The sequence below is a fragment of the Hirundo rustica genome, chromosome 20 (genome assembly GCF_015227805.2).
Source record: "Hirundo rustica isolate bHirRus1 chromosome 20, bHirRus1.pri.v3, whole genome shotgun sequence".
In the NCBI taxonomy this organism is placed as follows: domain Eukaryota; kingdom Metazoa; phylum Chordata; class Aves; order Passeriformes; family Hirundinidae; genus Hirundo; species Hirundo rustica.
Genome location: NC_053469.1, coordinates 9,863,803 through 9,890,184, shown reverse-complemented (window position 1 = coordinate 9,890,184; position 26,382 = coordinate 9,863,803). Strand labels below are relative to the sequence as shown.

Genomic DNA, 26,382 nt, shown 5'->3' with positions numbered 1-26,382 from the left:
TTCTCACAGGATCCACAAACAGCAGGAAAGAGCTGCAATTATCCACGGAACAAAACATCCCCTGCAGTTGAGAGTGGAAAATTCTCCTGGCTGCAGAGCTGCAGGGCTGGGAGCACCCGAGGAACAGGGAACTGGCACCCACACTGCTCCCCAGCACTCCCTCCATGGCTCTGCCAGCCCCACACTTGGCTTTCTCTGGACACTGCCCCACCTCAGAGACAGCACCAAGCTTTCCAGCTGTGCCCTCACCAGACAGGGAATGCTGAGGGATTCCCACTCCTCCAAGAGCTCAGCTCTCCTAGGGACACACAGCTCATCCTGAGGGCATCCAGACAGGCCGGGGTGCAAGCACGGCCTCCCAAAACTCCCAAATCCATGAGCAGACAAGGGGAATTTCCACATGGACCTGGATTCCTGCAGAGCCCAGCCCCACCACCCACCTCAGCCCACTCTTCCCACAAGTCCAACCACCCCCAGGAGCTCCAGGCATCCCACACACCTGCCACAGGTGTGGTTTGTGTTACGAGTTCCTGTTCCAAAGGGTTCCTGAGGAGAGCTGGCCCAGAGACTGCCAGAGACTTTGCAGCTGCCCAGGATTTAATATTCCCCAAATGTGGCACCACCAGCTGCAGCGCTGCTGGCACTGCTGTGAGCCACAGCCAGCCTCCTCCTGTGGCACTGAAGGGAGTCTGGGAGCAGGGACCAGCTCCGCCAGCAGCGCCTCACGGATGAGGAGGGAAACGCGCGGAGCCACGCTGCTCAGAGCTCTCACACTTCACCTCCTCAGCCTGCCCCAGGGGGGATGTCCCCTCCAGCAGCGCTCTGTGAGCTCCCACAGACCTCCACACAGGGGCTCACCCCTGCCACGCTCCCCTCTGCCTCTGGGGTTGAGCCGCAGTGGGAGATGAGCCCACCCAAAGTCCCTGGGCTGCTGCCCTCACACCATGAGGCTTTGCAGGGCTCAGGACTGGACTGATGGTGCCAGGAAGACCCAGCTTAGAGAATCCCCAGCACAGGGACAACTCACCCACAGTGGTGTTGTCCTCTTGATACACGGGCCTCAGCAGCTGTAAGGGACAGAGGGGACACGGTCACTGCAGCAGGCCTCAGGGACAGTGACAACAACCAGCTACAAAAGTTAACATGCCAAACCCAGCCAAGCCAAAGCATTTCAGAGAGGGGAAAACAAAACAGAACAAAACAAAACAAAACATTTTTGCAGCAGAAAACGAGAGCAATGCCTTGCAGTGTGGCCTCGTGCAGTGGGAACACTCCCCACATCCTCCCCATACCCCTGAGCTGAGTCCTGAGGGGACGCAGCAGGGAAATGTTTGAGGAAAACAGCGAAAGCTCCACCGAGGGACAGAGGTGTGGCTTGTAAAATTAACAGATATTTAGAGATGATGCTGGACAAGACTGAAGCGGGGGCCAGGAGAGGCCGCAGCACAGAGCCACGTGCAGCCCCCCAGCCCTACCTGGCTGCCGGGGTTCAGGGGAGCCAGGATGATGTAGTTCTGGTCCGCGGCCGAGGGCACCCGGGACAGCGCTGGCAGGGTGCTGGGGCCCCGCTTGCCCAGCTCGCTGTACCTGTCCCAGGTGTGCAGCCCCAGCCCCTCGGTGCCGTCCCAGAGGATGTGGCAGCTGCGGCGCTGCTCCTGCGCGGCGCCGTTCTTCTCCCGCTTGTTGGGAGGGGACTGCAGGTCGTAGGTGGATTTGCAGGAGGACCTGCGGGTCGTGGCCTCGTGGGCCGGCTTCACCTGAGGCACCAGCCTCCACACCAGCAGGATGATCTCCGTGGGACAGTTCCTGCCAGAGGTGGGAGGGAAATCAGGGCTGGAGCATCCGTGTCCGGATCCTTCCTCCCTCCAAAGCTTCTGCCCCTCTCCCGTGCTCCCCAGCCCCTCCATCCTTCCTTCTCCTCCAGAGGATTCTTTCCTGCATCCTTCCCTCTCCTCCAGGGAATCCTTTCCCGGTGTCCTGCATCCCTCAGAGCTTTCCCCTTCCCACAGTCACTTGTAACAGTTTTGCCTTCTTTTCTTCTCTGCTAAGGTCAGGATGAATAATACACAGGAAACGTAGAGTCGAGTTTGGACTTGGAATGTTTATTATTTCTTATCTATTTACAGGCTCACGAGCCATGAGCTTAACTAGCAAGCTAGGGAAACGAGGTAGAATGGAGTTTTTTAACTCTTTCCAAGGTTATTTAAGCTATAAGTACCCAATGCCAAGGTGACACCTCTATTATTTATACTTTTGACCCAATAACTGACAATCTAAGGCCTGCAATGATGACCCTCTTCACCCAATAACAGAAAACCACCCAAACTCATGAAGAAGAAGGAAGAAGAAGAAGGAAGGACCCAGACAATGCCCAAAATCTTCCATCGTGACTCATATGTATTACTGTACACTAAAACCCCAAATGCTAAGTTTCTAGGACACCAACAGTCACTCAATGCTCCCACTGCCCTGCCCTGGGCTCCCTCAAACCACCTCTCTCTGCCCTGGGTGCTTTGGGGAACACTCACCGGATTTCGTGTGCCAGCTCCACACATTTCCAGTGCTCCACAGGCTGCTCGTTCAGCTGCAGCACCGTGTCGAGTTGCTGCAGACCTGCCTTCTCTGCTGGACCACCTGAGAGGGACAAATTCCAGTCACCTGCCAGGCAGGAGGCCCACTGGGAGGGGGAGGAGGAGCCCTGGAGCTTGGAGATGCCCAGAGAGCTCCACAGCTTGCACCACTCCCTCCCCCAAACCCCATCTGACACCCACACCCGAAGATGAAGTGGGGCCAGCCAGCCTGGAGCTTCACCTTGCAGCACACTCACACACACAGAGCACCAGGACAGAGCCATCAGTGCTCCTCAGAGCGACTGCGTGAACTTCTCACGCTTCCTGGGGTGCAGTGGGAAGCAACAGGGCACACTGGAGACGCCAGTCCATCCCACAGGTCCACAGCCAGAGCATCTGCTCAGGGAACTGAGGATTCCCGCAGTCCTGCTCCCCTCTGACCTGTTTTCCCCCCAAAATTATTTCCGAAGGTCACCCAACCAGACAGACAGCTGTCAGGTTGGAGAGGGAACAAAATCTGCAAGTTACAGCAGAACACTGCCAAAATAGTGACACAACACTAACCCAGTGGCCTCTGACCTCATTAGAGGAAACAGAGAATTCATTTAATGAACTTTCTTGGAGGTACCCAGAGTCCTGCAAGGCGTGAGAGCTCCAGAATCACAACCAACCCTGGGAAGCAAAAAAAGGAGCAATAATTCATTCGAATCAAGAGGGAGGGAAAGGATCCAGTCTCTTACCAGAGTCCACTGCCTGCACACGGACTGGGGAGTCGCAGCAGATCGTGAAGCCAAAGCCATCAGTGCCCCGAGGGATCGTGATCTGCAGGGAGACACCGAGCCGCCTGTCAGGTGGGAGAGCAGCCACTGGGTGTGATCCCCCCTCATTCCCACACTGCTCCACGGCCTCTGGAAATGCTGGCCCACGGCATTTTGGAGATGGGGAAGGGTTGTCACTGTGACCCCCCACGGAAAGGATGGCAAAAGGCAGCGCCAAGGGTCTCTGCAATGCCACAAAAGGAGCATTCACTTAGCATGCACTCTGCTCCCAGCTCTTCCAAATGTAAGGAAAGGTCTGAGAAGCCATTGGAAAGGGAAACTTGGCAGTCTGGCCCTGACACTGACTTCTCCAAGCAAGTCACTTAAACATTTCATTTCCTGTTGGAGAATACAGAAATAGCAGCACTCCCCTGCTCCGGAGGGAGCTGCAAGCTCAGCACGCTCCTGTCCTCCAGACATCTTTGTGCATCACCCCATTCCCTGGGCTGAGTGTGTTTCCCCTTGCTGAGTTTGGAGAGGGTGGATGCTGGGTTGATTTAGGCTCATTTCTCCTCCTGATTTGAGGAGCATTGAGCTTATTAACAAAATTATGCTTATTTTTTGATGTTGGCTTCCAGCAGCAGCTCAGCGTGACAGATCCTGTAAATACCTGATTAGCCCTCAAGACATTAGTCAAGATTCTTGTTTTACCGACAGAGAAAAGAAAATTAAAAATCCAACATCTGACCTGTATTATTTTGAGAACGAGCAGGCAGAAGGAAGATGAGGAATTCAGCAGAAGCTGCCAAGGAGGTTTCTCACTCCTTTACCACGGGAGGGCAAAGGCAGCGAGATTTCATTTCTCTGCACCTTGACCCTGCGTGATTGCTCAGCATAAAATGAGGCTTCAAAAGAGAAACTAGCTTGCCCCGGCAGGATCAAAACACAGATCCAGTCCCACTACTGGCTGTTTTTCTCACTGGAGTTTGCTGCTTCCTCAAAGAGGTGGCTCTGCACCTTTGAATGAACCTCACAGCTCAGTCCAACCAGGAGTTGGACTCCATGGTCCCTGTGAGTCCCTTCCAGCTCAGGATATTCCATATCCTATGATTCCATCTCCAACACCAAGCACTGGCACCTCAGGAGCCAGCCCAGGATCTCTCCCACCACGGAGACTCCCAGCCCAAGGTCTCTCCTGTGTCAGGTCTCCCACTCCTTCTCCCTGATCTTGCCCCCCACCTGCCCTGTGCCACTGAAGAGCAGCTTCTCCCTGCTGATGCTCCTCAGCTCCTACCCCCGTGGCCACCACAGGCAGTGATTGCCCACTTTTTGCCCACTTTTTGCTGCCATGCACAGAACTAAAGAACTATGAGCATGTGCCATGAGCCGGGAGGTGGGTGGGGAGGCTTGCTGTACCCAAACTTTGCCAAAAACCGCAGAGAAAATTTTCAAAATAGAGACTTGAGGAGGTCTGAGACAAAGCAGAGTCAGTTGTTATTCGGCCAAGGCAGAGCAGCTTTCCTGCACAAGATGGTCACCACAGCCCTGGCAAGAAGGGGGCAGATGGCTTTGGAATTCTGCTGCTTTTGTAATTCCCAGTATTTGCTGTGCCCCACAGCAGCTTTGGAATAACCTGAACGACGAGCTCAGGAGCACAGGGACAAGCTGACCCTGAGCCGGGAGTCTCAATCCAGACCAGAGAATATTTCTTTGAAATGCAAGAGACTGGGACCCGCACATGGAAAAGCAGCACCTGGCACTGTGCACTGGGAGAACTGGAACTAGCACAGCGAGCTACTCCTCAGGAAAAAGTGCTGTTGGCTCCTGAAAACACTAAAAACATTTAAAAAGAGGCAGTAGCAGCCTGCTGTGCCTGCTTCTTCTCTAATGAGGGGGAAATCAAGACAACACCTTGCAGCTTAACACTGTTACCATGCTACCTGCAAGTTGTGCAGTAAATCTATTTTTTATATTTAAAATCATATTATAAATATATGTAATGATTTATATATATATTTTAAAGCACTCCTCTCTGCCCATTTCTCCACTGCAGCAACAGGCAGACACCAGCCACAGGCACCCACGTGAAGACGCTTTCCTTCTATCCTCACTATAATTTACGAATTGTAACGATACCAAGTCGATGCCTCCCAAGCAGCACCCACAGAGCCCAGCCGCGGCAAGAGAACTCCCAGACACCCAGAAATCTCCCCAAGGCTTGCAGTCACGGGGGTTCCTGCCAGGGGAGATACAGACCTGCCTGTACCTCCTCTCCGAGCACACCTTGCAGAGTCCATTGAAGCGGTTCATGGCTGGCTCCCCCGAATCGCCGCCAGCCCATGGAAACCCCGCGCCTCCCGCAGCGATCCCGGACTCCTCGCAGCGCACGAGCGTGGAAGGAGCCCCAGTCAAACTGGCATGACCGCCCATGGGAACCCAGCTCCCGAGAAGAATGGCAGGAAGCCACCTTTCACCTCCCCGGCCCCTGCGAGCGCTGTATGCCGCTTTACGATAAGCCAGAGGCTTCCTGAAAACCCTCACTGGCGAGGAAGGGAGAGAGTTTTATATTAAAATTCCTGTCAACTCTTTAGTATTCCCTAGTCCCAGCTCTGTTGATGTGGCTTTTGTTCCCGTGGCATTCTTCAGGCGCACGGAGCGCTTTGTTTTTGCGACGTTCTCACAAACACTCGGAGGATGTTTGAGCGGCGTTTCACAGGCGCTGGCTGTGAGAGCCTCGCTCCATGAAGGACACGACTCCACGCTCATAAAAATATCAGAGGTTTGGGTTTACAGAAGCAAAAAAAATAAAAAAAAAAAAAAAAAAAAAGAAAAGAAAAAAAGAAAAAGCAGAGTTTGTTTTTGAAAGCACAGACCCAGAGGATACGCACGTCCCCGTGCTTTGTGCTCGTAAAGTCACCGAGGGGGGAAGCGCTGAGGTCAACTGAGCTGCGTCCATGGTGGAATTTGGGAATTAAAGGCCAAGGGGAACCCTGAGCACAGCCAGCAGCAGCAAGGCTCAGCTGCCCCACTGCCAGAGCTGGGCACAACTCCTTGGATGGGGTTCCAACAGAGAGGAAAACTCCTTCCACACTCCGTCAGGGGGATGAAAAAAGAGGGAAGGCTGGAAGGAACCCAAAACCCAGTAGCCGGGGTGGCAGGGCCAGGGAGGGAGCTGAGGAGCCTCAGCACTCCCAGGGGAGCCACAGTGGCAGACCATGGGAGCATTGTCCAGAGGCATCAGAGCATTGTCCCGGGCGGCCGCGCTGCGGGCTGGGGCTGGAGCTGGAAGGAGGAGCAGCCTTCCTTCCCAGCCACCACCTTTCAAGTCAGTGGCGACTGCCGGAGAGGAAGGGAGGAGAGGGGCGCTGGCTTTGTTTGTCTTGCTCAGCCCTGCGCTGTAAAAAACATAACTGCAAATGCAGCTGAGGGAAGCACAGGGCGGAATTCGGCACAGATAAATCACGGGGCCGCCCGAGCCCCGTTTCCGATGCAAACCGTGTGTTTGTGTTCCCATTTCCCATCCTTGCCTCTCCTATAAATCACCCAGGCTCCACCGTGGGTCTTTCCCTTCCCAGAGCACACGGTCCTGGAAGGAGGAGAGGAGAGGAACAGACGTGTCCAAGGAGCGACGGAGCTGGGCAGGGGCCGATGCTGTGGGGCAGGAGCCTGCCAGCCCCAGCCCCACCATCCCAGGCAGTGCTGGGGCTTTGTCTTGAGTAGGAATGCACTGGAGAAACTGGAGATCCCTGAGGCAACGGGGGTCAGCACCCAAATCACCACCTTCCACCAGCTGGGGCCTGACTGGGGTAACAAATTACCTGTGACAGCCGTGGTGTGACAGGGAGGTGACAGAGCTCCCTCACCTCTGCATCACTCTCACTAAAACACTGTCCCTTGGTTCGTCTGGAACCCCTCATGCAGGCACCCGACCCCACACGTTCCCTGCGCTGGGGGGTCACAGCCCTGTCACACCCACCTTCAGCTGCTGCAGGGTCACAGGCTCCTGGCTCTCCTGGGCTGCACTTCCACATCCTGGCTGAACTTCTGAAACAATTTTTAAAAGATTTTTTTAGTAAGGAAAGGGTCCCATGAGCGTGGCAGCACATCTGACAATCCCACACCGCACATGAGACCTTTACATGCCATGGGCACGTCCCCTCCGGGCAGCAGCACGGGAGGGGCTGCACACCTGAGACAGGCACTGCTGCCCCACCCTGCCCTGTGCCAGCCTCTGCTCCTCCACACCCTGGCAGCACTGCAGGACCAAGGCAGGAGGAAAAGCTCCCAACCATCCAGCACAGACCCCAGGGCCAAAGGGAGTGCGGCCACAGCGATGGGCCCCAAGGCTGAGAGGCAGGAGGCAGCACAAGGACAAGCCAAGCAAGAGGGACAGACGTGGCTGCAGGGTTGGGGTCCCCACAGAGCCCCAGAAGTCAGGCTGAAGGAGAGAGCAGGGCTTGCTGAAGCAGCCAAAATCACCACCCCACATTTTTGGGATGCCAGTGCCCACTGGGTACCACAGGGTGGAGGAGTGCCAGTGGGTACACAGGGTGAGTGGGGATGAGGCTGCTCCACACAGCCTCAGACACAGGAGTGACTCCTCTTACAAGCCTTGCCAACACCCCCTGGGCTGTTCCTGTGGTGGGACACACCTGTGCTCTGCTTCAGCCTCCTCATGGCCACCTTCAGGTGCTTGGTCCTGCCCAGGTCCTGCCCGAGGAGGTAATACCAGCCGCTGATCTCCTGTGGGGAGGGAAGCAGCTGCGCATGCAGGGGCAGATGCTCAGCCCCATTTCACCCAGCCAGGGCAGGAGCTGCCCCGTTACACCACACAGAGGTGCCCAGACCTGCTCACACACACACAGAGTCCTCCTCTCTGCAACAGCTAAAATTCCATCCTCCCTGCAAGGGGGGAACGAGCAACACTGGAGCATCGAGATTCCAGGTTTTCAGAGGGATATCCAGCAGTATGATGCAGCAGCCAGGGGACAGGACCTCATCTCAGCCTTGCTGAGGTCCCAGGTGCACCACACTTTTAAAAAAGCTGCACCTCACTTGTCCACATTTCAGAGGAGGCTGTGCTTAAGGCCACCACCAACAGCTCTTTTTATGGTCTCCTGCTATGAAGGAAATGTCCACACCTCAGGTGTAGAAATCTAAAAAAATCACGAAGCATTTAAACAACACTCTCAGGCACCAGGTGGGAATGTCTCTGCAGGAGTTGGATTTAATGTTCCCTGTGGGTCCCTTCTGGCTGAGGACATTCTGTGATTCTGTGAGCTCAGGGAATGTATTAACACTTCCACGAAACCCCTCCAGCTTGCCGAGATATTCTGCTGCCCAGAGACAGAATCCCTCACGGCTGGCCACTGGGATGAGGCGTTCCCGTGCGTTGGTGGTCGCTGGGAGCAGTTTCCAGGGGAGCCCTGCCCGAGGAAGGCAGAGGCAGCTGTACTACCGAGCAGCAGCCAGGCTGGGGCAGCAGCACTGTGACCAAACCCGCCGCGCCAGGGACAGGGATTCTGGCACAGAATTCCTGCAGGAACAGCCAAAAACCCCTCTGTGTCTGTCCTCTGCCCGTCAGCGCACTGCTGGGAATCAGGCACACCCCATCACAGCCGCTCACCCCCGTGGCAGGTGTGACCCGTGCCAGGCTGGCCCCGTGTCCTGTGTCCCCCCTGCAAAGTGGGCAGGCAGCGTGTGCTGGGGACACCTCTGTGCCCCGCTGAAGGGAGGGACATCCCCCGTGCCAGGATCCCTCCGCTAACAGCCTCCCACCCATCTCCAACACCCACACCGACTCCAGCCTCACGCTGCCCATCCATGCTGGGAATGGGGGGGAATTCCCACAGTGGGAAAAGCCGGTTTTCATCCACCCACCGAGCCCAGAGAGCCACGGCCCAGCCCCACCCCCTGCTCTGGGACACAGAGGTACCTTGTCCAGGGACAGGAGGGACTTCACACCGAAGCTCATGCAGCCGATCAGTTCGCTCTGCCTGCAGGACAGCCAGAGTAGGGACTGTCAGCACATGCCTCTTGAAGCACCAGACCCCCCCCTTGCAGCCCTTTTCAGGGAGCCCCCAGCCCTCCCTGCCCATGCTGGGTGCCAGGCAGTGCCCAGGATGTGCCTCTGCTCCGTGCTTTGAGCAGACATGGAGTAACCACCCGGCTGAGGTGCAGCAGGGCCAGGAGGAGCTGGGCTGAAGCACCCTGGTCACCTCCAGCCCGCCTGGGGCTGGCAGGAGCTCGGCCAAGGACGGAGGTGGCTCTGGGCTGGCAGCACAGCCGGCAAGGTGCCAGGCCCCTCGGTGCCTCTCGCTGCGTTGTCCCCACAGGCAGGGGAGGTCCCAGCCCACTCCAGCCCCCCTGGAGGCACCAGTGGCTGCAGGGGTTTAAATGCTGCCCCAGCTGATGGCTACCAGACAGCAGCAATGGCAACAGTGCCAAGGGCAGGGTTTCCTGCCATGGCACTCACCAGCACTGGCTGCCCACGAGTGTGACCTCAGCTGGGACATCCCTGGCCCTTGAGCAGAGCAGCCCTGAGGTCAGGGCCAGTCCTCAGGGCCCTGGAGGAGCTCACATGGGGTGACCAGAGCAGGGGGCAGGGTCTCTGCCACAGCTGCCCCATCTGAAAAGGATCCCACGACAGCTGGCAGCCCCTTACCTGGAATTTCTCTCCCTGTTCCAGACTGTGACCAGGAGACGCTTCTGCTCATCCTCCTCTTGCACTGGGCTGTAACAAGAAGAGGGCAGAGCCCGTCAGCCTCCCCAGGGGCACTCAGCAGGGGCTGCCCTCACAGCACAGACTCCTCAGCCTCCTCACAGCCAGGCCTTCTCCTCCAGTCTCTGCACAGAGCACTGCAGCACCTCCCCAAAGAGCAATCTGCTCATTCCTGACACACACCTGCAAGGGGATGTGACCTCTCCTGGGCAGGTGCAGGGACACCACTCATGAGGTCCCAGGGGGGAAATAATCTTGCAGGAAGACACATCCAACATCAAAGGGTAAATGCAAGGAACAAGCCACAGTTCATGCTCTGAAACCACCTCCCTGTGCCAACTCAAACGCTGCATGGGTCAGAGGGCTGGCACAGTCTCTCCAGCAGCGACAAGCTCTACCCAAACACTAAGTCATGCAGCTCTTTTCCCATGAAGAGACGTGCTGGAGCTGTAGGAGACCCTTTTACCTTCCTCATTCACACTATTGCAGGTGCCAGCTCTAGGAAATGGAGTGTGTTTGTCCAACTCCTGCCCAGCGAGAAAGTCTGAGCGTGCAGGAGCAGCGCTGCCATGCTGTGTGTGCTGACAGCTCTGCAGAGCTCTGCCCAAAAGTTCAGGGCACTTCAGCTACAAAAACCAGCAGAATAATGTTTGTCACTCCTCATCTCAGCAGCAGAGCTGCTCAGGCGTGCTGAGTGTTTATTAAAGAACACAAAGCAAGAGCAAACACGGGGTTGTGGCTTGGGGAGGGAGCCCTGGGACGGTGGCACGGGGTCCCCAGTGCTCTGTGTGACAGTGCTGAGGGTGGCCCAGAGCTGCCTCTGCCCTGCCATACTCACAACACAAAGTGCTCATGGAACACAGGATTTTTGCTGTCTGGCACAGTCTTCGTCTTTTGCCTGCACCTTCTGTCAGCATCTGGCACAATGGACATCTTTGGGAGGAAAACAAGAGGAGTGTTGACATTCCCAGAGCACACACCAGCCCCAGCTGCCCTGGCAGGAGACTGGCACGGGCACTGGTACGGAGGGCTAAGCTCAAAGATCCTGGTGAGCCCGTGCTAAGGGGGGTTGGGATCACTTCACCCTTCTGCCTGTCAGCTAATTGCACTACAAAACTGCTCAGGGCAGGAGAGGGAGGGAAAAGAGCAGAAAAATCAAGGAGTGACGTACACAAGTGGCTGGGGTCTGACCCGCACCCCTCTGAGGGGAGCTGCTTCCTGCACTGTGCACGTGCCAGCAGGAGAGCCAGCAAACATCCCCACCAGGCTCTGGGCACCCACTGGGACGCTCTTGCAAGGAATGGTTGACACAGCCCCCAGCAGGGTCCTGTCCTCCCCTCTTCTACTTTGTGCAGACACTGCCAACAAATCCCATGAGCTGTCCAGAGCTGGGCAAGAGCCCAGCCAGCTCCCTGCATGCCGGGGATGCTCTTCCAGAGCAGGATGGAGAAGGAAGGGCAGGGACAAACAGCGCAGAGCAAGCTTGGAGGAGACAACCACAAAATTCTCCCAAAAAAGCACAAAGCTCCCCGAGCAAAGCCCCGGGAGAACCCACCTTCACATAGGAGTCACACTCACGGCACTCTGTTCCCATCAGACCTTTTGCTTCCATGACTGGAAAGGAAATGAAGCGGTCACATCCCAAAGCAGCAGGGAAGGAGGCACCTTCCCACCGCACACTGCTCTGCCCACCGGGCACCCTCACTCAGGGGCAGGGGCTCGCCGCCCCTCCCCTCCCCACAGCCGTGCTGAGCTGGGTGGCAGAGGCTGTGCAGCATGCGGAAGGTAAACTGCCTCCCCTCTGCCCGACGTGCCAGCCTCGCTCTGCCTTCCCCGCAGCCGACGCATCGACCGTTAAACACCAACGCCTGGCACTGCCCGGCACCGCTGAGCCCCGCTGAGCCCCGCTGCCGGGACACGGGGCAAGGGCTGTGCCAGGGGGGTGCCAGGGGCGTGACAGATATGTGACATGGGTGTGACATCGGTGTGCCAGAAATGTGCCTAGGGGATGCTGGGGGGGGGTGACACGGGTGTGACATTGGGGTGATGGGTGTGACAGGGGGGTGTGACAGAGGGGTGTCAGAAATGTGCCTGGGTGGTGCCAGGGGGGTGAAATGAGTGTGACAAGGGTGTGACACAGGTGTGACATTGGGGTGATGGGTGTCCCAGGGGTGTGCCAGGGGTGTGACATTGGGGGTGACATTGGGGGTGACAGGGATGTACCATGGGGTGTGCCAGGGATGTGACTAGGTTGTGATATGGGTGTGACAGGGGCGTGACACAGGTGTGACATTGGGGTGATGGGTGTGCCAGGGGTGTGCCAGGGGTGTGACATTGGGGGTGACAGGGATGTACCATTGGGTGTGCCAGGGATGTGACTAGGTTGTGATATGGGTGTGACAGGGGTGTGCCAGGGGTGTGACATTGGGGGTGACAGGGATGTACCATTGGGTGTGCCAGGGATGTGACCAGGTTGTGATATGGGTGTGACAGGGGTGTGACATTGGGGGTGACATTGGGGGTGACAGGGTTGTGATATGGGTGTGACAGGGGTGTGACATTGGGGGTGACATTGGGGGTGACATTGGGGGTGACAGGGATGTGACTAGGTTGTGATATGGCTGTGACAGGGGTGTGTCAGGGGTGTGTCAGGGGGGGGTGACATGGGTGTGACAGGGGTGTGACATGGGGTGTGCCAGGGATGTGACTAGGTTGTGATATGGGTGTGACAGGGGTGTGTCAGGGGTGTGCCAGGGGTGTGTCAAGGATGTGCCAGGGGGGTGACATGGGTGTGACAGGGGTGTGACATGGGGTGTGACAGGGGTGTGACATGGGGTGTGCCAGGGGTGTGCAGCAGAGCCTGGAGAGCCCAGGCTGGGCTGTCAGAACGAGGCCAAGCTCCCTGCTCAGCAGCCCAGCAAGGCAGCAGTGGCTCTGCCTCTGTCCCAGGCAGACTGTGCTCCTGATGAGCACATCCAGCCTGGTGGAAAGCCCAGGGCTCTGCAAGCCCCTCTGGTGCTTCAGGGGTGGTTTGTAAGTTCCCTCAGGACAGCATGCACCAAGGGCCTCCTCCTCCAGCCAGACCTGCCCTGGGGTTAAAGATGTTGGGGTGGAGAATCAAAACGTCAGATGTGTCACCACATCACCCCACAGCCTCCTCCTGCCCACACTGAGTACCCTGAGCATCCACCACGTGCAGCCCCAGCCCCTGAGCCTCCTTTGCCCCTTGCTGGGCCATTTCCCTCTTCCCAGACCCTCTTTTGGTGTCACCATCACTCACACCCAGCTCACGCTGGAGCTGCTCCACATGGAGGGATCTGGGGTAAAGTCTGTGCCAGACCCTCAGACAGGGGTTTCCCCCAAAAAAAGATAATTCTGACAGTCCCACTGGTCTCTCTGATAATCACCATCAAAACACTTTCATTGAAGAAACTTTGCTGGTGTTAAAAACTGCAGCATTTGGAGGTAACAGAACAGTTTGGAAATCCTGGCAAATATGGCAAAAGGGTTTTGGCAGAGAAAAAGCATTTCGGATTTTTCTTTCCAAACTGTATTTGCCTTTTTCCCCTTCATAAGGAATAAAAGAAAGGTAATTTAAACACATGGATGCAAGCACAGCGTTCACTGTGAAATGAAGGTCTCTGGAAATTTCAGTTTGGTCTCTTAACCAAAGAGCTCCCAACTGTGCCACTGCACCACAGAGTTGTCCCCAGCAGCTGCCACGGAGCTCCAAAGAGCTTCAAGGAGGAGCATGGAAGTGCTGTTCCCACCTCCAGCCCCTGAGGCTCTGGGATGTCCCAGGGACACACTCACCGTGCAGCACCAGCGTCCGGCCACGCACCTCGATGGACAGCTTCAGCTGGCCTGGGGACAGGAGAGCACAGGCTGAGGACAGGCTGAGGGACTCACCCACCCCACAGCTGCAGGGCTCACACAGGGCCAGACACCTCCTGCCTTCCACCCCAGGCAGGGAGCTGAGATAAAAGCAGCAGGAGCCTCCCAGCTTCTTTTCCTCTCTCTCTCTTTCTCTCTTTTTCCTTTTGTTTCTTTCTTTCTTTCCTTTCTTCCTTCCTTCCTCTCTCACTTTCTCTCTTTTCTTTCTTTCTTTCTTCCTTCCTTCCCTCCCTCCCTCCTCCACATCCCAGCTCCTGGATGCTCAGGCTCTGTCTGGCAGCACTGAACCCCCCAGGTCGCAGTCCCTGTGCAGGTCAGTGCCAAGGTGTGCCCTGCTGGGTGAGGGCACAGGACCCAGGGCAGCACCACTGCCCTGCCAGCCTGCTCACCCCCATGCCCTCCCTTTCCCACGCACTGGCAACTCTGCTTCAGCCCAAAAATCCCCCACGAGGCTCAGAGTGACACGAAGACTCAGCCCGTGGTGTTGGCCAGGGTCTGGGTGTGACGGTCAAGGGGTGCAGGGTGAGCTGCCTCCCCTCGGGGGTTCCCTGGGGGCTGGCCCTGCCAGCCTCAGTGGGATGTGCAGATTTTAATGGCAATGAAGGGTCTCTGATCCATGTAACTGCTCTGGATTGACCCAAAACTAAACATTTCCCAACACCCCTGGAGAATCCAAAGACTGAAACCATCACTGCTGCAATGTTTCCCTTAGTCCAAAGCAGAAGATCCCATTTTCACTTCTTCCCCAGATAACAAAACACACAAGTGAGTAAACATCATTTACAGGCGAGTAAACATAACGTACAGACACATAAACATCTTGCAAGTTAAAACCCAACATTTCATTTTGCCAAAAAACACACCCAAGAGCTCAGGCTTGCTCGGGAGGGGATATCTGATGGGATTGTTTAACCTGAAACAATTCAGAGAACACATTTTCCACTTAAAAAAAAAAAAAAAAAAAAGAAAGGTCCAACCTCTGAGCAGCTCACGTGTACACAGACACGTGGAAGTGGTGTCTGTGTGTGTCTGTACCAGTGCAAGGTGGGAGAGTAAGGACAGGAGCCGGGTGGGATGAGTCAGGACAGCTCTAACGCTGGTTTGCAGCAGAGAGAACGCTGTCCCCCGGCTCCATCCTCCCACTCCAGGCTTTGGGCACAGGGTGGGAACCCCTCTGCTCCCTGCAGATCCCTGAGGCTGTGGGAACCCTCTGCCTGCTCCAGTGTCTGCACACAACAGATGCTACAGCACCAAAGGAAACGGCCCCAGCATGAGGAGGAGTCAGGGGGATGAAGGAGAGGGGGAGGAAAGGGAAGTTTTTGTGCTGGGTAATTTGGGGGGATGCCAGTTTGGGGGTGTCCTGCCCTGGGGATGGCTGGGGCTGCTCCTGGGGACAGTGAGGGATGGGGTACCCCAGCCCCATGCCCCGTGTGTGTCACTGCTGTGGGGACAGGGAGAGTCCAGCAGGGAGAAGAGGGGCAGCTCTGCCTGTGTGGGGAGAAACACAAACTGGCCAGAGTGGGGTTTGGGAGTTTAGGGGCTCTCCCCTCTGTGAGGAACAGAGGATATTTCCCTCTAAATGCGTTTGCTCCTGAGTGTCTCCCAAGCACGTGGAGGGACAGATCACAGCCCCCAGCACGCCCCAGCCCCTGTCTGCCCCTGCTCAGGCCTGGGAGGTGCTCACTGGCATTTGTAGGGCCAGGATCAGAGAGGGAAGCTGCTCCTGGAAGAACGATCCAGCCGGAGCTGGTGGGGAGGGATTTGCTGTGCCAAGGTCTGTGCCCAGACAACGCTGGGGCATTTTGTCAGATGAGCAGAGCAGTGACCTGGTGCCAGAGCTGGGTGGGCAGGAACACAGTCCCTGTCAAGGCAGGTCCATGGGCTGCAGTCCCACCTCAATCCAAGGGTCAGAGAAACATTTTCCTCTGGAGTTATCTCCTGATACATCTCTAACAAGAACTGAGGGAAACAGGCCCCAGCAGAGAGGCCCTGACACGGCTTGTCCAGGTCCTCTCTGTTAGATAAAGGTTAATATAAATTAAAATAAGTGCAGAAGAAGGGCAGAAGGAAAACCCACATGCAGCTCCTGGGTGAACATCCCATCACAGAGCAGGACTCAGCCAGGCTCAGCCAGAAGAAGATCTCCTGTACAGCAGGGATGAAGCACAGAGAGCTCCCAGCCCCATCCATCTGGACCCACTGGGCCAGGAGAGGCAATTCATGCCAAGGAACAAAGTTGGCACAAGGAGAACAGGGGAAAATGGGCATGAACAAGCACAAGATGGTAATCAAACAGGTTCCCACCCATGAGAGAGGTTTGCCAGGCTAAGGGAGGGGACAGGGCAACCTTCTATGGGAGCAGATCTAGAAGGGAAACCTGTTCCTTACTGATGGTCTCTGACAAATGGAAAATTTGGGTTCTTCTTAAGTGCTTTTCTGCTTTACTGCAGGAATAACTCAGTGTTGGCCCTGGCTGGGACAGCCAGGAACCATCTGTGCAAATTCCAGTGGGGATTCCTGCCAGAGGACACAGTGTCACATCCTGCCTGGGCGGGAGAGCCCCATGGGCACAGGGCACCCAAAATCACCACCTACAATCCCTGCCCTGGCACCAGCCCTTTGGAACGCTCTCTCCTGGTCACCCTCAGTGCTGGCCCTGTCCTGCCAGCCTCTGAAGCTCAGAACACAGCTGCACATCTCACCAGTGATGCTCAGCCCCTGAGGGGAACTGTGGCTGCAGATATGTTTGGCCTGGACTCAGTTACAGAGCCAGGAGGCACCACACACCCACATTATTTGGCCTATATCCTATAGGCAAAGACAGGAGGATTTCAGCTTCCAGGCTGTCCTCGGCAGCTTGGCACTCAGAAGTCCATAAGGGGAAGGAGCAGCATCCCTGGGAAGGGAAAACGTCCCTAGGAAGGAGCTCACTGCGTGACCGCCTGCTCGGCTCACGAGGAGAAGCTCTGAAAGAAAACAAAAGCGCTGCTTAAAAAGCAGCACCCAGGAAGGGCACCCCGTGCGTGACACCGCTGCCCAGCCATCACACACCGCCGAGGGCCAGGACATCCACAAGACATCCAAATTCCCTCGGGGCTCGCGGCCGCACCGTGGCCGGGCCAGCTCCCGCCGCAGAGCCACCGCTGCCACCCGAGGCAGCCACGGAAATCCCCCAAGGAGCAAAAGGACCCTGGGGCTCTGCCCTAACGGGGGCACAGCTGCAGCCAGCCCCACCCCGGGCCGTGCCCGTGCAGGGCACGGAACAGGCTGGGCACGGCACACGCGGGGAGCGCTGCCCACACCGCGGCGGCCCAGCCGGGGCTCAGGGCGCTGCAGGCTCCGGGCGCTGTCGCGGCCCGCAGAGGCAGGAGCCGCTGCCCGGCCCCGATGCCCTCGAGGAGCGGCTCCCAGCCGCTTGCCACGGCCCCCGGCCGGGCCGGCACCCGCGGGCTGCTCCGCGCTTACCGAACGTGCTGAGGCAGAAGGAAGCTCCCGGGAGGGGCCCGGCCCGGCGGGAGCACGGCGGGACCCCGAGCACATTGCCGGCCTCCATGGCACGGCGCCTCTAATTAGGAGCGGCGGTAATTGGAGCCGTGCCCGCCGAGCCCGCGGGGAGCGGCCTTCCACGGGACGCGGAACAACCGCCGCGGTTTGAATGGAGCGGCTCCCGTCGGCCCCGGGGCGGCGACGGCGGCAATGGCAACGGCAACGGCGACGGGAACGGGAACGGGAACGGCACCGGCAATGGCAACGGGAACGGCGACGGGAACGGGAACGGCACCGCCCGGGGACAGTGCCATGGTGGGGACAGTGCCTGTAGGGACAGTGCCACATGAGGACAGTGCCACATGGGGACAGTGCCCGTGGGGACAGTGCCCGTGGTGACAGTGCCTGTGGGGACAGCACAGGCAGGGACAGTGCCACATGGGGACAGCACAGGCAGGGACAGTGCCACATGGGGACAGTGCAGGTGGGGACAGTGCCCGTGGTGACAGTGCCACATGGTTACAGTGCAGGTGGGGACAGTGCCACATGGGGACAGTGCAGGTGGAGACAGTGGCCGTGGTGACAGTGCAGGTGGGGACAGTGCCACATGGGGACAGTGCCCGTGGTGACAGTGCCACATGGGGACACTGAAGGTGGTGGCAGTGCCCTGCCCGCCCCCGCGGAGCCCGGAGCCGCGGCCACGCTGCCGATGGTGCCGCAGGAATGAGGTGCAGGGAAAGGCCGAACCCGCCCTGCTGTCAGTGATCCCGGGACTGCCCAGGGCTTGGCTGGCTCATCCGCAGCTGTTTGAGGAGCTGTCCCCGCAGCAGCGCGGGGCAGGAGCGGTCACAGCACCCCGGGGACACCACTGCAGGCAGGACCTGTCTGTGAGGGTGCTCCGCAAAGGGGGATGGCAGGGCATGGGTGTCCTGCTCTCGTGTGACAAAAGGCACACAGCATCCCCAGGCACCCTAGGACATGGGGTCATCCTGCAAGACCCCCAGAGCAGCCCATTCCACCAGCCAGGAGCTGGGAATGCACCCACCGGCCCTGGGTGCTGCACCCCAGCTCACCGGGAGGCACCAGAGCCGAGCACCTGCTCCGGAGGCTGTGGATGAACGATGGAGATGGTTTCCTGGGGAGGGAAAACCCTCCCCAAAGGCTGGACTGTCCCAGAACTCTCCTGATGAGAAAGAACAAGATCTCCTGCACAGCCCAGGCTGCGGGACACAAACCCCCACCCCCATCCCGGCCAGGGCGGAGCCCCCCTGGCCCACAGCCCCTCCCGGACCCCTGGCTCACCTTTCCCTTTCACTCGGGCACGGCTGATCCTCCTCCTGCTCCCCGGGGCTCCCCGCAGGGAGGATTGCCCAGCACGGTGTGGTCCCCTGGTCACTGCTGGCAGATGCTCCAGCACCGGGGGGCTCTGCCCTGTCCCTGCAGGGAACAGAGGAGATGAGAGCAGGACACGGCAGGACAGGCAGCAGGGACATCACAGGCTCTGCTGCACCCTCAGTTTTGCCTACACCTTGCCCCAGCCTTCCCTGTGAGCACAGAGGAGAGGAACAATGATGCAGTGTCACAGCAGGAGACAGAGGAAGTCACCCCTGGCAGGAGCCCCAGCTGCAGCCTTGGCCGTGGCGCTTCCCGTCCCACACACCGAGTGCATCCCAGAGGCTCTGCTCAGCACAGTTTTATTTTATTTAAAACAGATGACCAATCCTGTCAGGGCTTTATTAATCTGTAAGCAGCTGTCCAGAACACTGGAGATGCTGCTCTGAACTGGGTGTTCAGGACAGGCTTAGAAGCACAGAATGGTCTGGGTTGGAAGAGACCTTGAAGACCATCCAGTTCCATGCCTGCTTCCACTAGCCCAGGTTGTTCCAAGCCCCATCCAGCCTGACCTTGGACACTTCCAGGGATCCAGGGGCAGCCACAGCTGCTCTGGGCACCCTGTGCCAGGGCCTGCCCACCCTCACAGGGAACAATTCCTGATTCCCAATCTCCCATCCAGCCCTGCCCTCTGGCAGTGGGAGCCATTCCCTGTGTCCTGTCCCTCCAGCCCTTGTCCCCAGTCCCTCTCCAGCTCTCCTGGAGCCCCTTTGTGCCCTGGCAGGGCTCTGAGCTCTCCCTGGAGCTTCTCCTCTCCAGGTGAGCACCCCCAGCTCTCTGAGCACCCCCAGCCTGGCTCCAGAGCAGAGGGGCTCCAGCCCTTGGAGCAGCTCTGTGGCCTCCTCTGGACTGGCTCCAGCGGCTCCTTGTCCTCCTGAGGGCGGCCCCAGAGCTGGACACTCTTGCCAGACTGGCTCAGACCCAGCTCCAGCTCACCCCTGCTGATGTGCTGGGGCTCAGAGGAGGCTCCACAAAAGGGGGAATTGGTTTCTTCCCTCATGTCCAGCACCCTGACAAAGCCCCAGCAGCCCCAGCCTGGCCCTCCTCACTCACAGCCATCAAAAGCTGCCACAGGATCTGATGCTGAGACAGACAAAAGTGCACAGACCCAGAACTGGGAGCCTTGGTGGAGAGATCTCCCAGCCACAGCACAGAGCAGAGGAGCCAGCACAGCCCAGTAACTCTGGGATCAGAAACATTTGCCCAGGCTTCTTCCACAGAGATGAGCAGTGTGGGATTAGCGCAGCAGAGGTGTTTTACTCGTCCCTTAGCACAGAGCCAGCTGTGGAGTCCCAGATTAACTCCCTCAAGGGGCAGAGGGCAGTGTCCCTCCCTCACCCCTGATGGAGCCACACTCACAGCAGCTGTAAAAGCAAAAGAGCCTGACCTGGGGTTTTGGTGCCAGGACGTGCCCTCAGGCCCATGCCAGTGTGTATCAGGATAGACAGATGGACAGCACCCACCACACCCTGACAGTGCCTCAGGAACCCCAAAATATCTCCAGCTCCTTCTTCATAGCCCCTAGACAGAGGCAGAAGCTTGGAGAGGCTGATTGCTCACTAGAAAACTCCTTTTCTCCCAAAGTTTAGCTGGGGCACTGGTTTGATTCAGCTGAACTGCCACCAGCAAAAGTGCCTGAAACTGAAGGAAAAGCAACAGGAGGTACACAGAGAAAACACGGGAGGGAAGGAAGGAGGAATGCTCTGCACAGCCCAATGCATCGCTGCCACAGACACCCACTGTGCCCCTGCCATAAATCCGAGCCCCTTTGGGCACTGGTGGAGACAAACCCCACCCCAGCAGCCTCCAAAGCTCGGCTGGGGCTGCCTGTGCCTGCAGTGTCAGCCTGACCTTGGCACCCTGCGAGGCACCCAGCCAAGAGCCAGCCAGCACTGCCCAGGCTCTGCTGCCTCAGGGGTGTTCCGAGCTGGGGAAGGCCTGGCAGGGTTTCTGCTGCCAGCTCCCACACAAAGCTCCTGCTTTCCTGGTGGAAAGGGGCCGGGTGTCTCCTTTTCCCTCCTTCCCATGGCACAGCAGCGAGGCACAAGCCAGGATGGGAGCAGGGCAATGTGCAGCCCAGTGACCAGTGGGGCAGAAAAGGCCCAGAGCCGAGCACACTCGAGCTGTGGGAGCCCCTTTCCAGCTCTGCGAAGCGCCCAGACCCATCCCCATGGATGCTGTGTTGCTTGCACCCACAGCCCAGGGAAGAGGCTCCAGGCACATCCGTGGGCACAGCTGGGCTGCTCAGCACTCCTGCAGCTCCCCATCGCCTCCAGCCACTGGGATCCAGAGTTCAGGGTGGGGTGAGGAGGGGGCCCCGATCAAAGGTGTGATTTATTCTCTAATTGCTGCGTGTTTGTCCAGCACAGCAGTGGCTTTTGCTGCCCTCATCAAAATGCAGGGGATGCACCAGCAGTGCAGGATGTGGCAGCAAGAAAAAGCACCAGGAGCTCCTCAGCAGCTCCAGCACATCCCCCTTTTCCCCACCATTGCTGGATTTGAGTCAGGGGGAAGCTGGACCCCCATTCCCCAGCTGGCAGCGTGGGAGGAGAGCAGAAGGTGCAGCCTGGTGACACTGATCCCTGCAAGACTGGGCCACCACCTAAAGTCTCCTGTCTGCCTGGTGGCCCCAAAACTCCCAGAGTTGCCTTGCAGCCTCTGGAATCCCTCAGGACCAGGTGACCCCCAGGGAAGCCACAGCTGTTGGCTCCTGCCTCTCCACCAGGGACTTGCAGCAAGCCCAGGACGGGGTCTGGTGGAATTTGGTGGACGCTGGAGGGGAAAAGCTGCTCCAGCAGCTCTGCCCAGAACAAGAACCTGGCTTCCCACAGCTGCTTTGCAGGTCCTTGAGAAAGGGATTAATGCAGTCATCAAAGCCCAGAAGCACAAGGAGGGGAGCACAGAGAGGGAAGGGGTCCTTTGCCAGCAGGCAGGAGCAACCCCTGCACCCCAGGCAGGAGCAACCCCTGCACCCCAGGCAGGCTCTCCAGCCAGGAGCCAACCCGGCCAGGCACACAGCCAGTGCCACAACACCCCACAGTGGCCTGTCCCAGCTGCCCAGGTTGATATTTGCACCCTGGCATTCCAAAACACATCGCCATGGCCTGCTCCACGCTCTCCCTGCAGACAGGGGCACAACCAGGGCAGCAGCTCTGGCTTACCCCAACAGCAAAGCTCTGAGCTCCAGTACAGCTCACCAAAATCAGAGCTCCTCCAGAATATGACAGGGTGACACTGGAGATGTCACATCCTCTACCAGGTCTTGCTGAAAGGCAAGAGAGCCCAGGATATGGAGTGGGGATGAGGATGGACCCTTTAATCCCACCCTCATTTTCGTCCCATCCTCAACAGGCAGCACAGGGAGAGGAACTCAAGTGTATTTATGCTATAGAATATTCCAAGAGCTCTCCTGTCCTGCCCACAGGGAGGGTCTGGGGACCCCTCATCATCCCAGCCCCAGGGTCTGCAGAGAAACCTCACATTCAAACTCCCTCTCTCCTGGATGTGTTTATAATGCAATGAGAGGCCCTGGACTGCCTGGGGTCACAGTCAGTGCTGCTGTCACCTCCTGGACAGGAGGGTTGAAGAACAACCCTGCCACAGTCCCCCTCTGTCCCTGGCCACGTGCCCCAGAAGCTGTGCTGATGCCAGAGCCCCACAGACACAGGTAAATGATGCCAAAGCTCTGTCCTGGACAAGCAGGAGCCAGCACACGGGTGGGGTGGCCCTGCTCAGGGATCCAGGGTCATTTCTAAACCGCTTCTAAATGTTCCTGCTTTCATGATAATCAAAAACTCTTCTTCATTTGTTCAGCTGAATCCATTTGCTGACATTCCCCATGATCTCCACCTGCCATCCATCAAAATTAAAGCTTTTTCCCAGCAAATTTATTTGCCCCTGGGAAAAACCAAACCAATCCGGGATTGCCTTTTTCACTGCACAGCTCAGCCCACAGGACAGACAACACCAAGCAGCCTCCTGAGCGAACAGCAAACAATTCCCTCCCCAATCCCAGGTGTCCTGCACCTCTGGAATGGGAGCAGGGTTTGTACCTGCCCAGCCGTGCCGTGTCCTGGTCCCCATCGCAGCACAGCACCATGATTTGTGTGCTCCTCTCAGCTCTGTGTGCTCTCCCAGCACACAGAGGTCTTTGCACTGCCCCTGTCTCCCAGGAGCTCCCCAGGCTCACACAAAGCCTCCTCTCTCCATGCCTTCATTGCAAAAGGCTTTTAAGAGGCAAACAGGACAGTGACAAATGCTCTGTCTCTCCAGCTAAAGCAGGCAGCCTCACAGCTTTGGGTGAAAGAGTCCCAGGGGATGGGGCTTTCAAAATAAAATAATTAATAAATTATAGCAAAGAGTTTCTGTGGGACTCCCAGGCCATTAAATTCCCCCCACCCATCTCCCAGAGGGTTTGAGGCTCGCTGGCTGCAGAAATCACTATTAACACACAAACCCAGGAGATTCAAATCCACTCTATCCTGCAGCACAGAGAGCCCTGAGATCAAACACGATCCCGTGTGGAGCTGGGCATCTCCAGCCCCCCACAACAGGCACGGGGGAGATACAGATCTCATCTCCTCCAGCCACCAGGATCTGGCTCCCGTGACCAGCCAGACCCCACAGAGCCTCCATCCATCCCTCCATCCATCCATCCATCCATCCCTCCATCCATCCATCCATCCCTCCATCCCTCCATCCATCCCTCCATCCATCCATCCATCATCCATCCATCCATCATCCATTCATCCATCCATCCATCATCCATCCATCCATCCATCATCCATCCATCATCCCTCCATCCATCCCTCCATCCATCCCTCCCTCCCTCCACCCATCCTGCCCCCAGGGAAAGAGCAGTCTGCAAAGGCAGTGGGGGAATCACCCAAGCACTCACGCCTGAGCCCCGGCTCTCCCAGCTGCTCCATGGCTCCCACGCAGGGTCAGGATCCTCCCCAGCAATGTCCAAGCTGAGATTCAGCTGCCACGAGCCTTTGGTCGTGGTACCACTGCCAAGGGAGGGGGAAACCCCAAATCCAAACCGGTATATAAATGTCCCAAGGGAGCAGAGATCCAGTCTGGGAAGGTACAAATTCAATTTTAAGCTGGGAAGAGATGGTGCTCCTGCAACAGCTCCCTTCTCTCCTGGCTCCCAACAGCGAGGAATCAACTCCTAAGTTCCCTCCTCACATTCCAGCCCCGGGACTGACCTTAACCTGGAGTTTTGTTGGAATCTCCAGCAAACTGCCCATTCAGCTGGTTGGCCTGGGAGTTAATGACTTTCTTTTAAAATTTAACACCGTTCCCCATCACAAATTTCAGTCTGCCAGCACCAGGGTCTGCCTTTGGTTGGATATTCAAATCCAAACACGTGCTTAGACAGTTATTTCAGGCAAAAGGGTAACGTATGCACACAGAAAACCCGCAAGGCTGAGGCTGCCTTTGGAATTAAAGAAAATAAATCAGGCTGGGAAAAATTATCTGGCTTCCCGGATGGTAAGAGGATTGCAGGAAGGAGGGTTTGGGCTATTTTGGGGCAATCCTGAGGGCAGATTTCTGGGATTAGCACAGCCTGCCATATAGGGCAGACACACAAACCACAGCATTTTCCAGCAGTGGGAATGCTGCAGCCCCTCTTCCCCAGGGCCCAGCTGAGGTGCTGCTGTCCCTGACACCACCTCTGCAGCAGGCACAGCTGAGCCTTTCCCTGGAAAACTCCAATCAGGAACCCAGCAAAGAGGCAGCCTGGCACATTAACAAATCCTTTTCCAATTTGAGGTCCAAGAAAGGTCTTTCCTCCTGCCAGGGTATTTTAGGTGCACCACCCCTTCTCTGCTCACATCCCAGAGTGTGAGCATCCTGTTGGAGCCCAGATCTGAGCCGGAGCAGCAGCAACATCCCCAGCGTGGTCTTTGCTGCTGCCTTTGCCACCCTGCAGCTCCCTTGTCTTCTCCTTTCGATGCAGATGCACTCAGGACTCCACTGCCCCTCCCAGCTGGGAGAGAACAGTGTCAAACCAGCACTGACCCAGCCTCAGGGGCCGCTCCTGCTCACTGCCCACTGCACAGAGCCGTCCACAGTGCCCTCGCAGCCAGAACACGATCCCAGCACAGCACTCAGCTCAGCACTGCTGCTTTGCCAAAATACCAGAGCCTTGGCGACATCCAGACTCTTACGAGAGCTGTGTCTCCGCCTCCCCACAGGAGTCGATGTGCTTGGCAGTTTGCACCTATAATTTTGGGTAACAAACTTCTTTGGATGATCTCTTTTCTAAACCCCCCACGAAATGCAAGGTGTGAAAGGGAGCAGCCCGCGGCGGTTCCTGGGCTCTGGGGCACGGCTCTAAGAGCTCAGGATGCCCGTGGCTGCAAGCACAGAGTATTTCTAGGGCAGGCAGAGAGAGGCTCTGTGACGAACCCCACGTGAGCAGGAGCTGGCACAGCCCCTCGGTGGCTCACCAGGGATGCAGAGCACAGAACAGTCTCCGTGCACAACCACTTGTTCCTGTGCCCATCTTTCTGCAGGGCCAAGCTTGCTGGAAACAGCTCACCTTGTCCCTTTGCCGTTGCTAAACTGTGGCTGAACCTAAGGCAGCTGTGACCACAGCATGGTTTGTGTGAGAGCCGCTCCATAAACCAGCTCCTCTCCAGGAGGAGAGCAGCAGGGAAAAGGTGGGAGAGCGAGAAGCTCTTGTTCTATTTCAGTTCAGATTTTCTTCTGTCTTGAACACTCTAACCCCGCAGAAACTGCCTGGCTTCTTCCCCTGCTGCCCTGGGGCTGGTTAGGGAGACACCCAGGGTTAATTCAGGAGAGGGATCCCTTTGAGGTACAGGGATGCCTCCTGATCCCTCCAGAAACATCCTGTACAGAACATCTCCTTTAGGTCTGGCAGAGCCTCCACTGTCACCCTTCACAGTGAGGAGACAGCAATTGGAGAGAGCAGAGCATCAGAGCACCATGGGTTATCCGTGTGTTGTGGATTCCTCATCCCTGGAAGTGGTCAAGGCCAGGCTGGACAGGGCTTGGAGCAGCCTGGGACAGTGGGAGGTGTCCGTGCCCATGGCAGGGGTGGCACTGGATGGGCTGTAAGGTCTCTTCCAGCCCAAACCAGTCTGGGATTCCACGATTCCCTTCTCAGGAAAGGCACGCAGCACATCCCATTCCCTCTGAGCAGGCTGAGAGGAGACACTGACCCCAAAACACTAATGGGGCATCCATAAACTATTTTTTCCTTCTATTTTTTTCGTCCTTTTTCCTTTTTGCCATGCCTAGCCTGCAGGATAACGGTAGGCTGGGCACACACCTGACTTAGAGACAGTACCCAAACACATGACAATTTTCCCAGCTCAAGGCTTTGTCCTTGGTTTTGCATTTTCTGATGGCAGTGGGACTTTCTCAGGCCGGGTGTTTGACACACCCCTCTTACAGCCTTAACCTGCATAAAAACCCAGTGAATTACAGCAGCACATCAGCTCACAGCACCATTCTTCTGCACTCTGGAGCCTCAATGACACAGAAGAGCAGCACCATGAGACATTCCAGGTCTCTTAGAGGATGTCTG

General features: G+C 57.2%; 1 protein-coding gene across 3 annotated transcripts in view; it reads right to left on the bottom strand.

The window, feature by feature from the left end:
* Positions 1-22,925, bottom strand: part of RGS3 (regulator of G protein signaling 3) — an 80,052-nt gene extending 57,127 nt beyond the window's left edge. Inside the window, exons 1-13 of one of the 3 annotated variants that reach the window (XM_040083306.1) lie at positions 22,874-22,925; positions 18,732-18,866; positions 13,863-13,913; positions 11,605-11,663; positions 10,888-10,982; positions 9,993-10,061; positions 9,264-9,324; positions 7,981-8,071; positions 7,305-7,372; positions 3,311-3,392; positions 2,529-2,634; positions 1,476-1,806; positions 1,028-1,067 (exon numbers count right to left, since the gene is read on the bottom strand). In XM_040083306.1, coding sequence (XP_039939240.1) covers positions 1,028-1,067; positions 1,476-1,806; positions 2,529-2,634; positions 3,311-3,392; positions 7,305-7,372; positions 7,981-8,071; positions 9,264-9,324; positions 9,993-10,061; positions 10,888-10,982; positions 11,605-11,663; positions 13,863-13,913; positions 18,732-18,866; positions 22,874-22,904 — 1,219 coding nt within the window. In that variant the 5' untranslated portion in view covers positions 22,905-22,925. Of the gene's footprint in view, positions 1-1,027; positions 1,068-1,475; positions 1,807-2,528; positions 2,635-3,310; positions 3,393-5,584; positions 5,715-7,304; positions 7,373-7,980; positions 8,072-9,263; positions 9,325-9,992; positions 10,062-10,887; positions 10,983-11,604; positions 11,664-13,862; positions 13,914-18,731; positions 18,867-22,873 lie in introns of those variants that run through there. The other 2 variants (XM_040083307.1, XM_040083308.1) reach the window with 2 other exon arrangements.
* Positions 22,926-26,382: the final 3,457 nt, after the last annotated feature.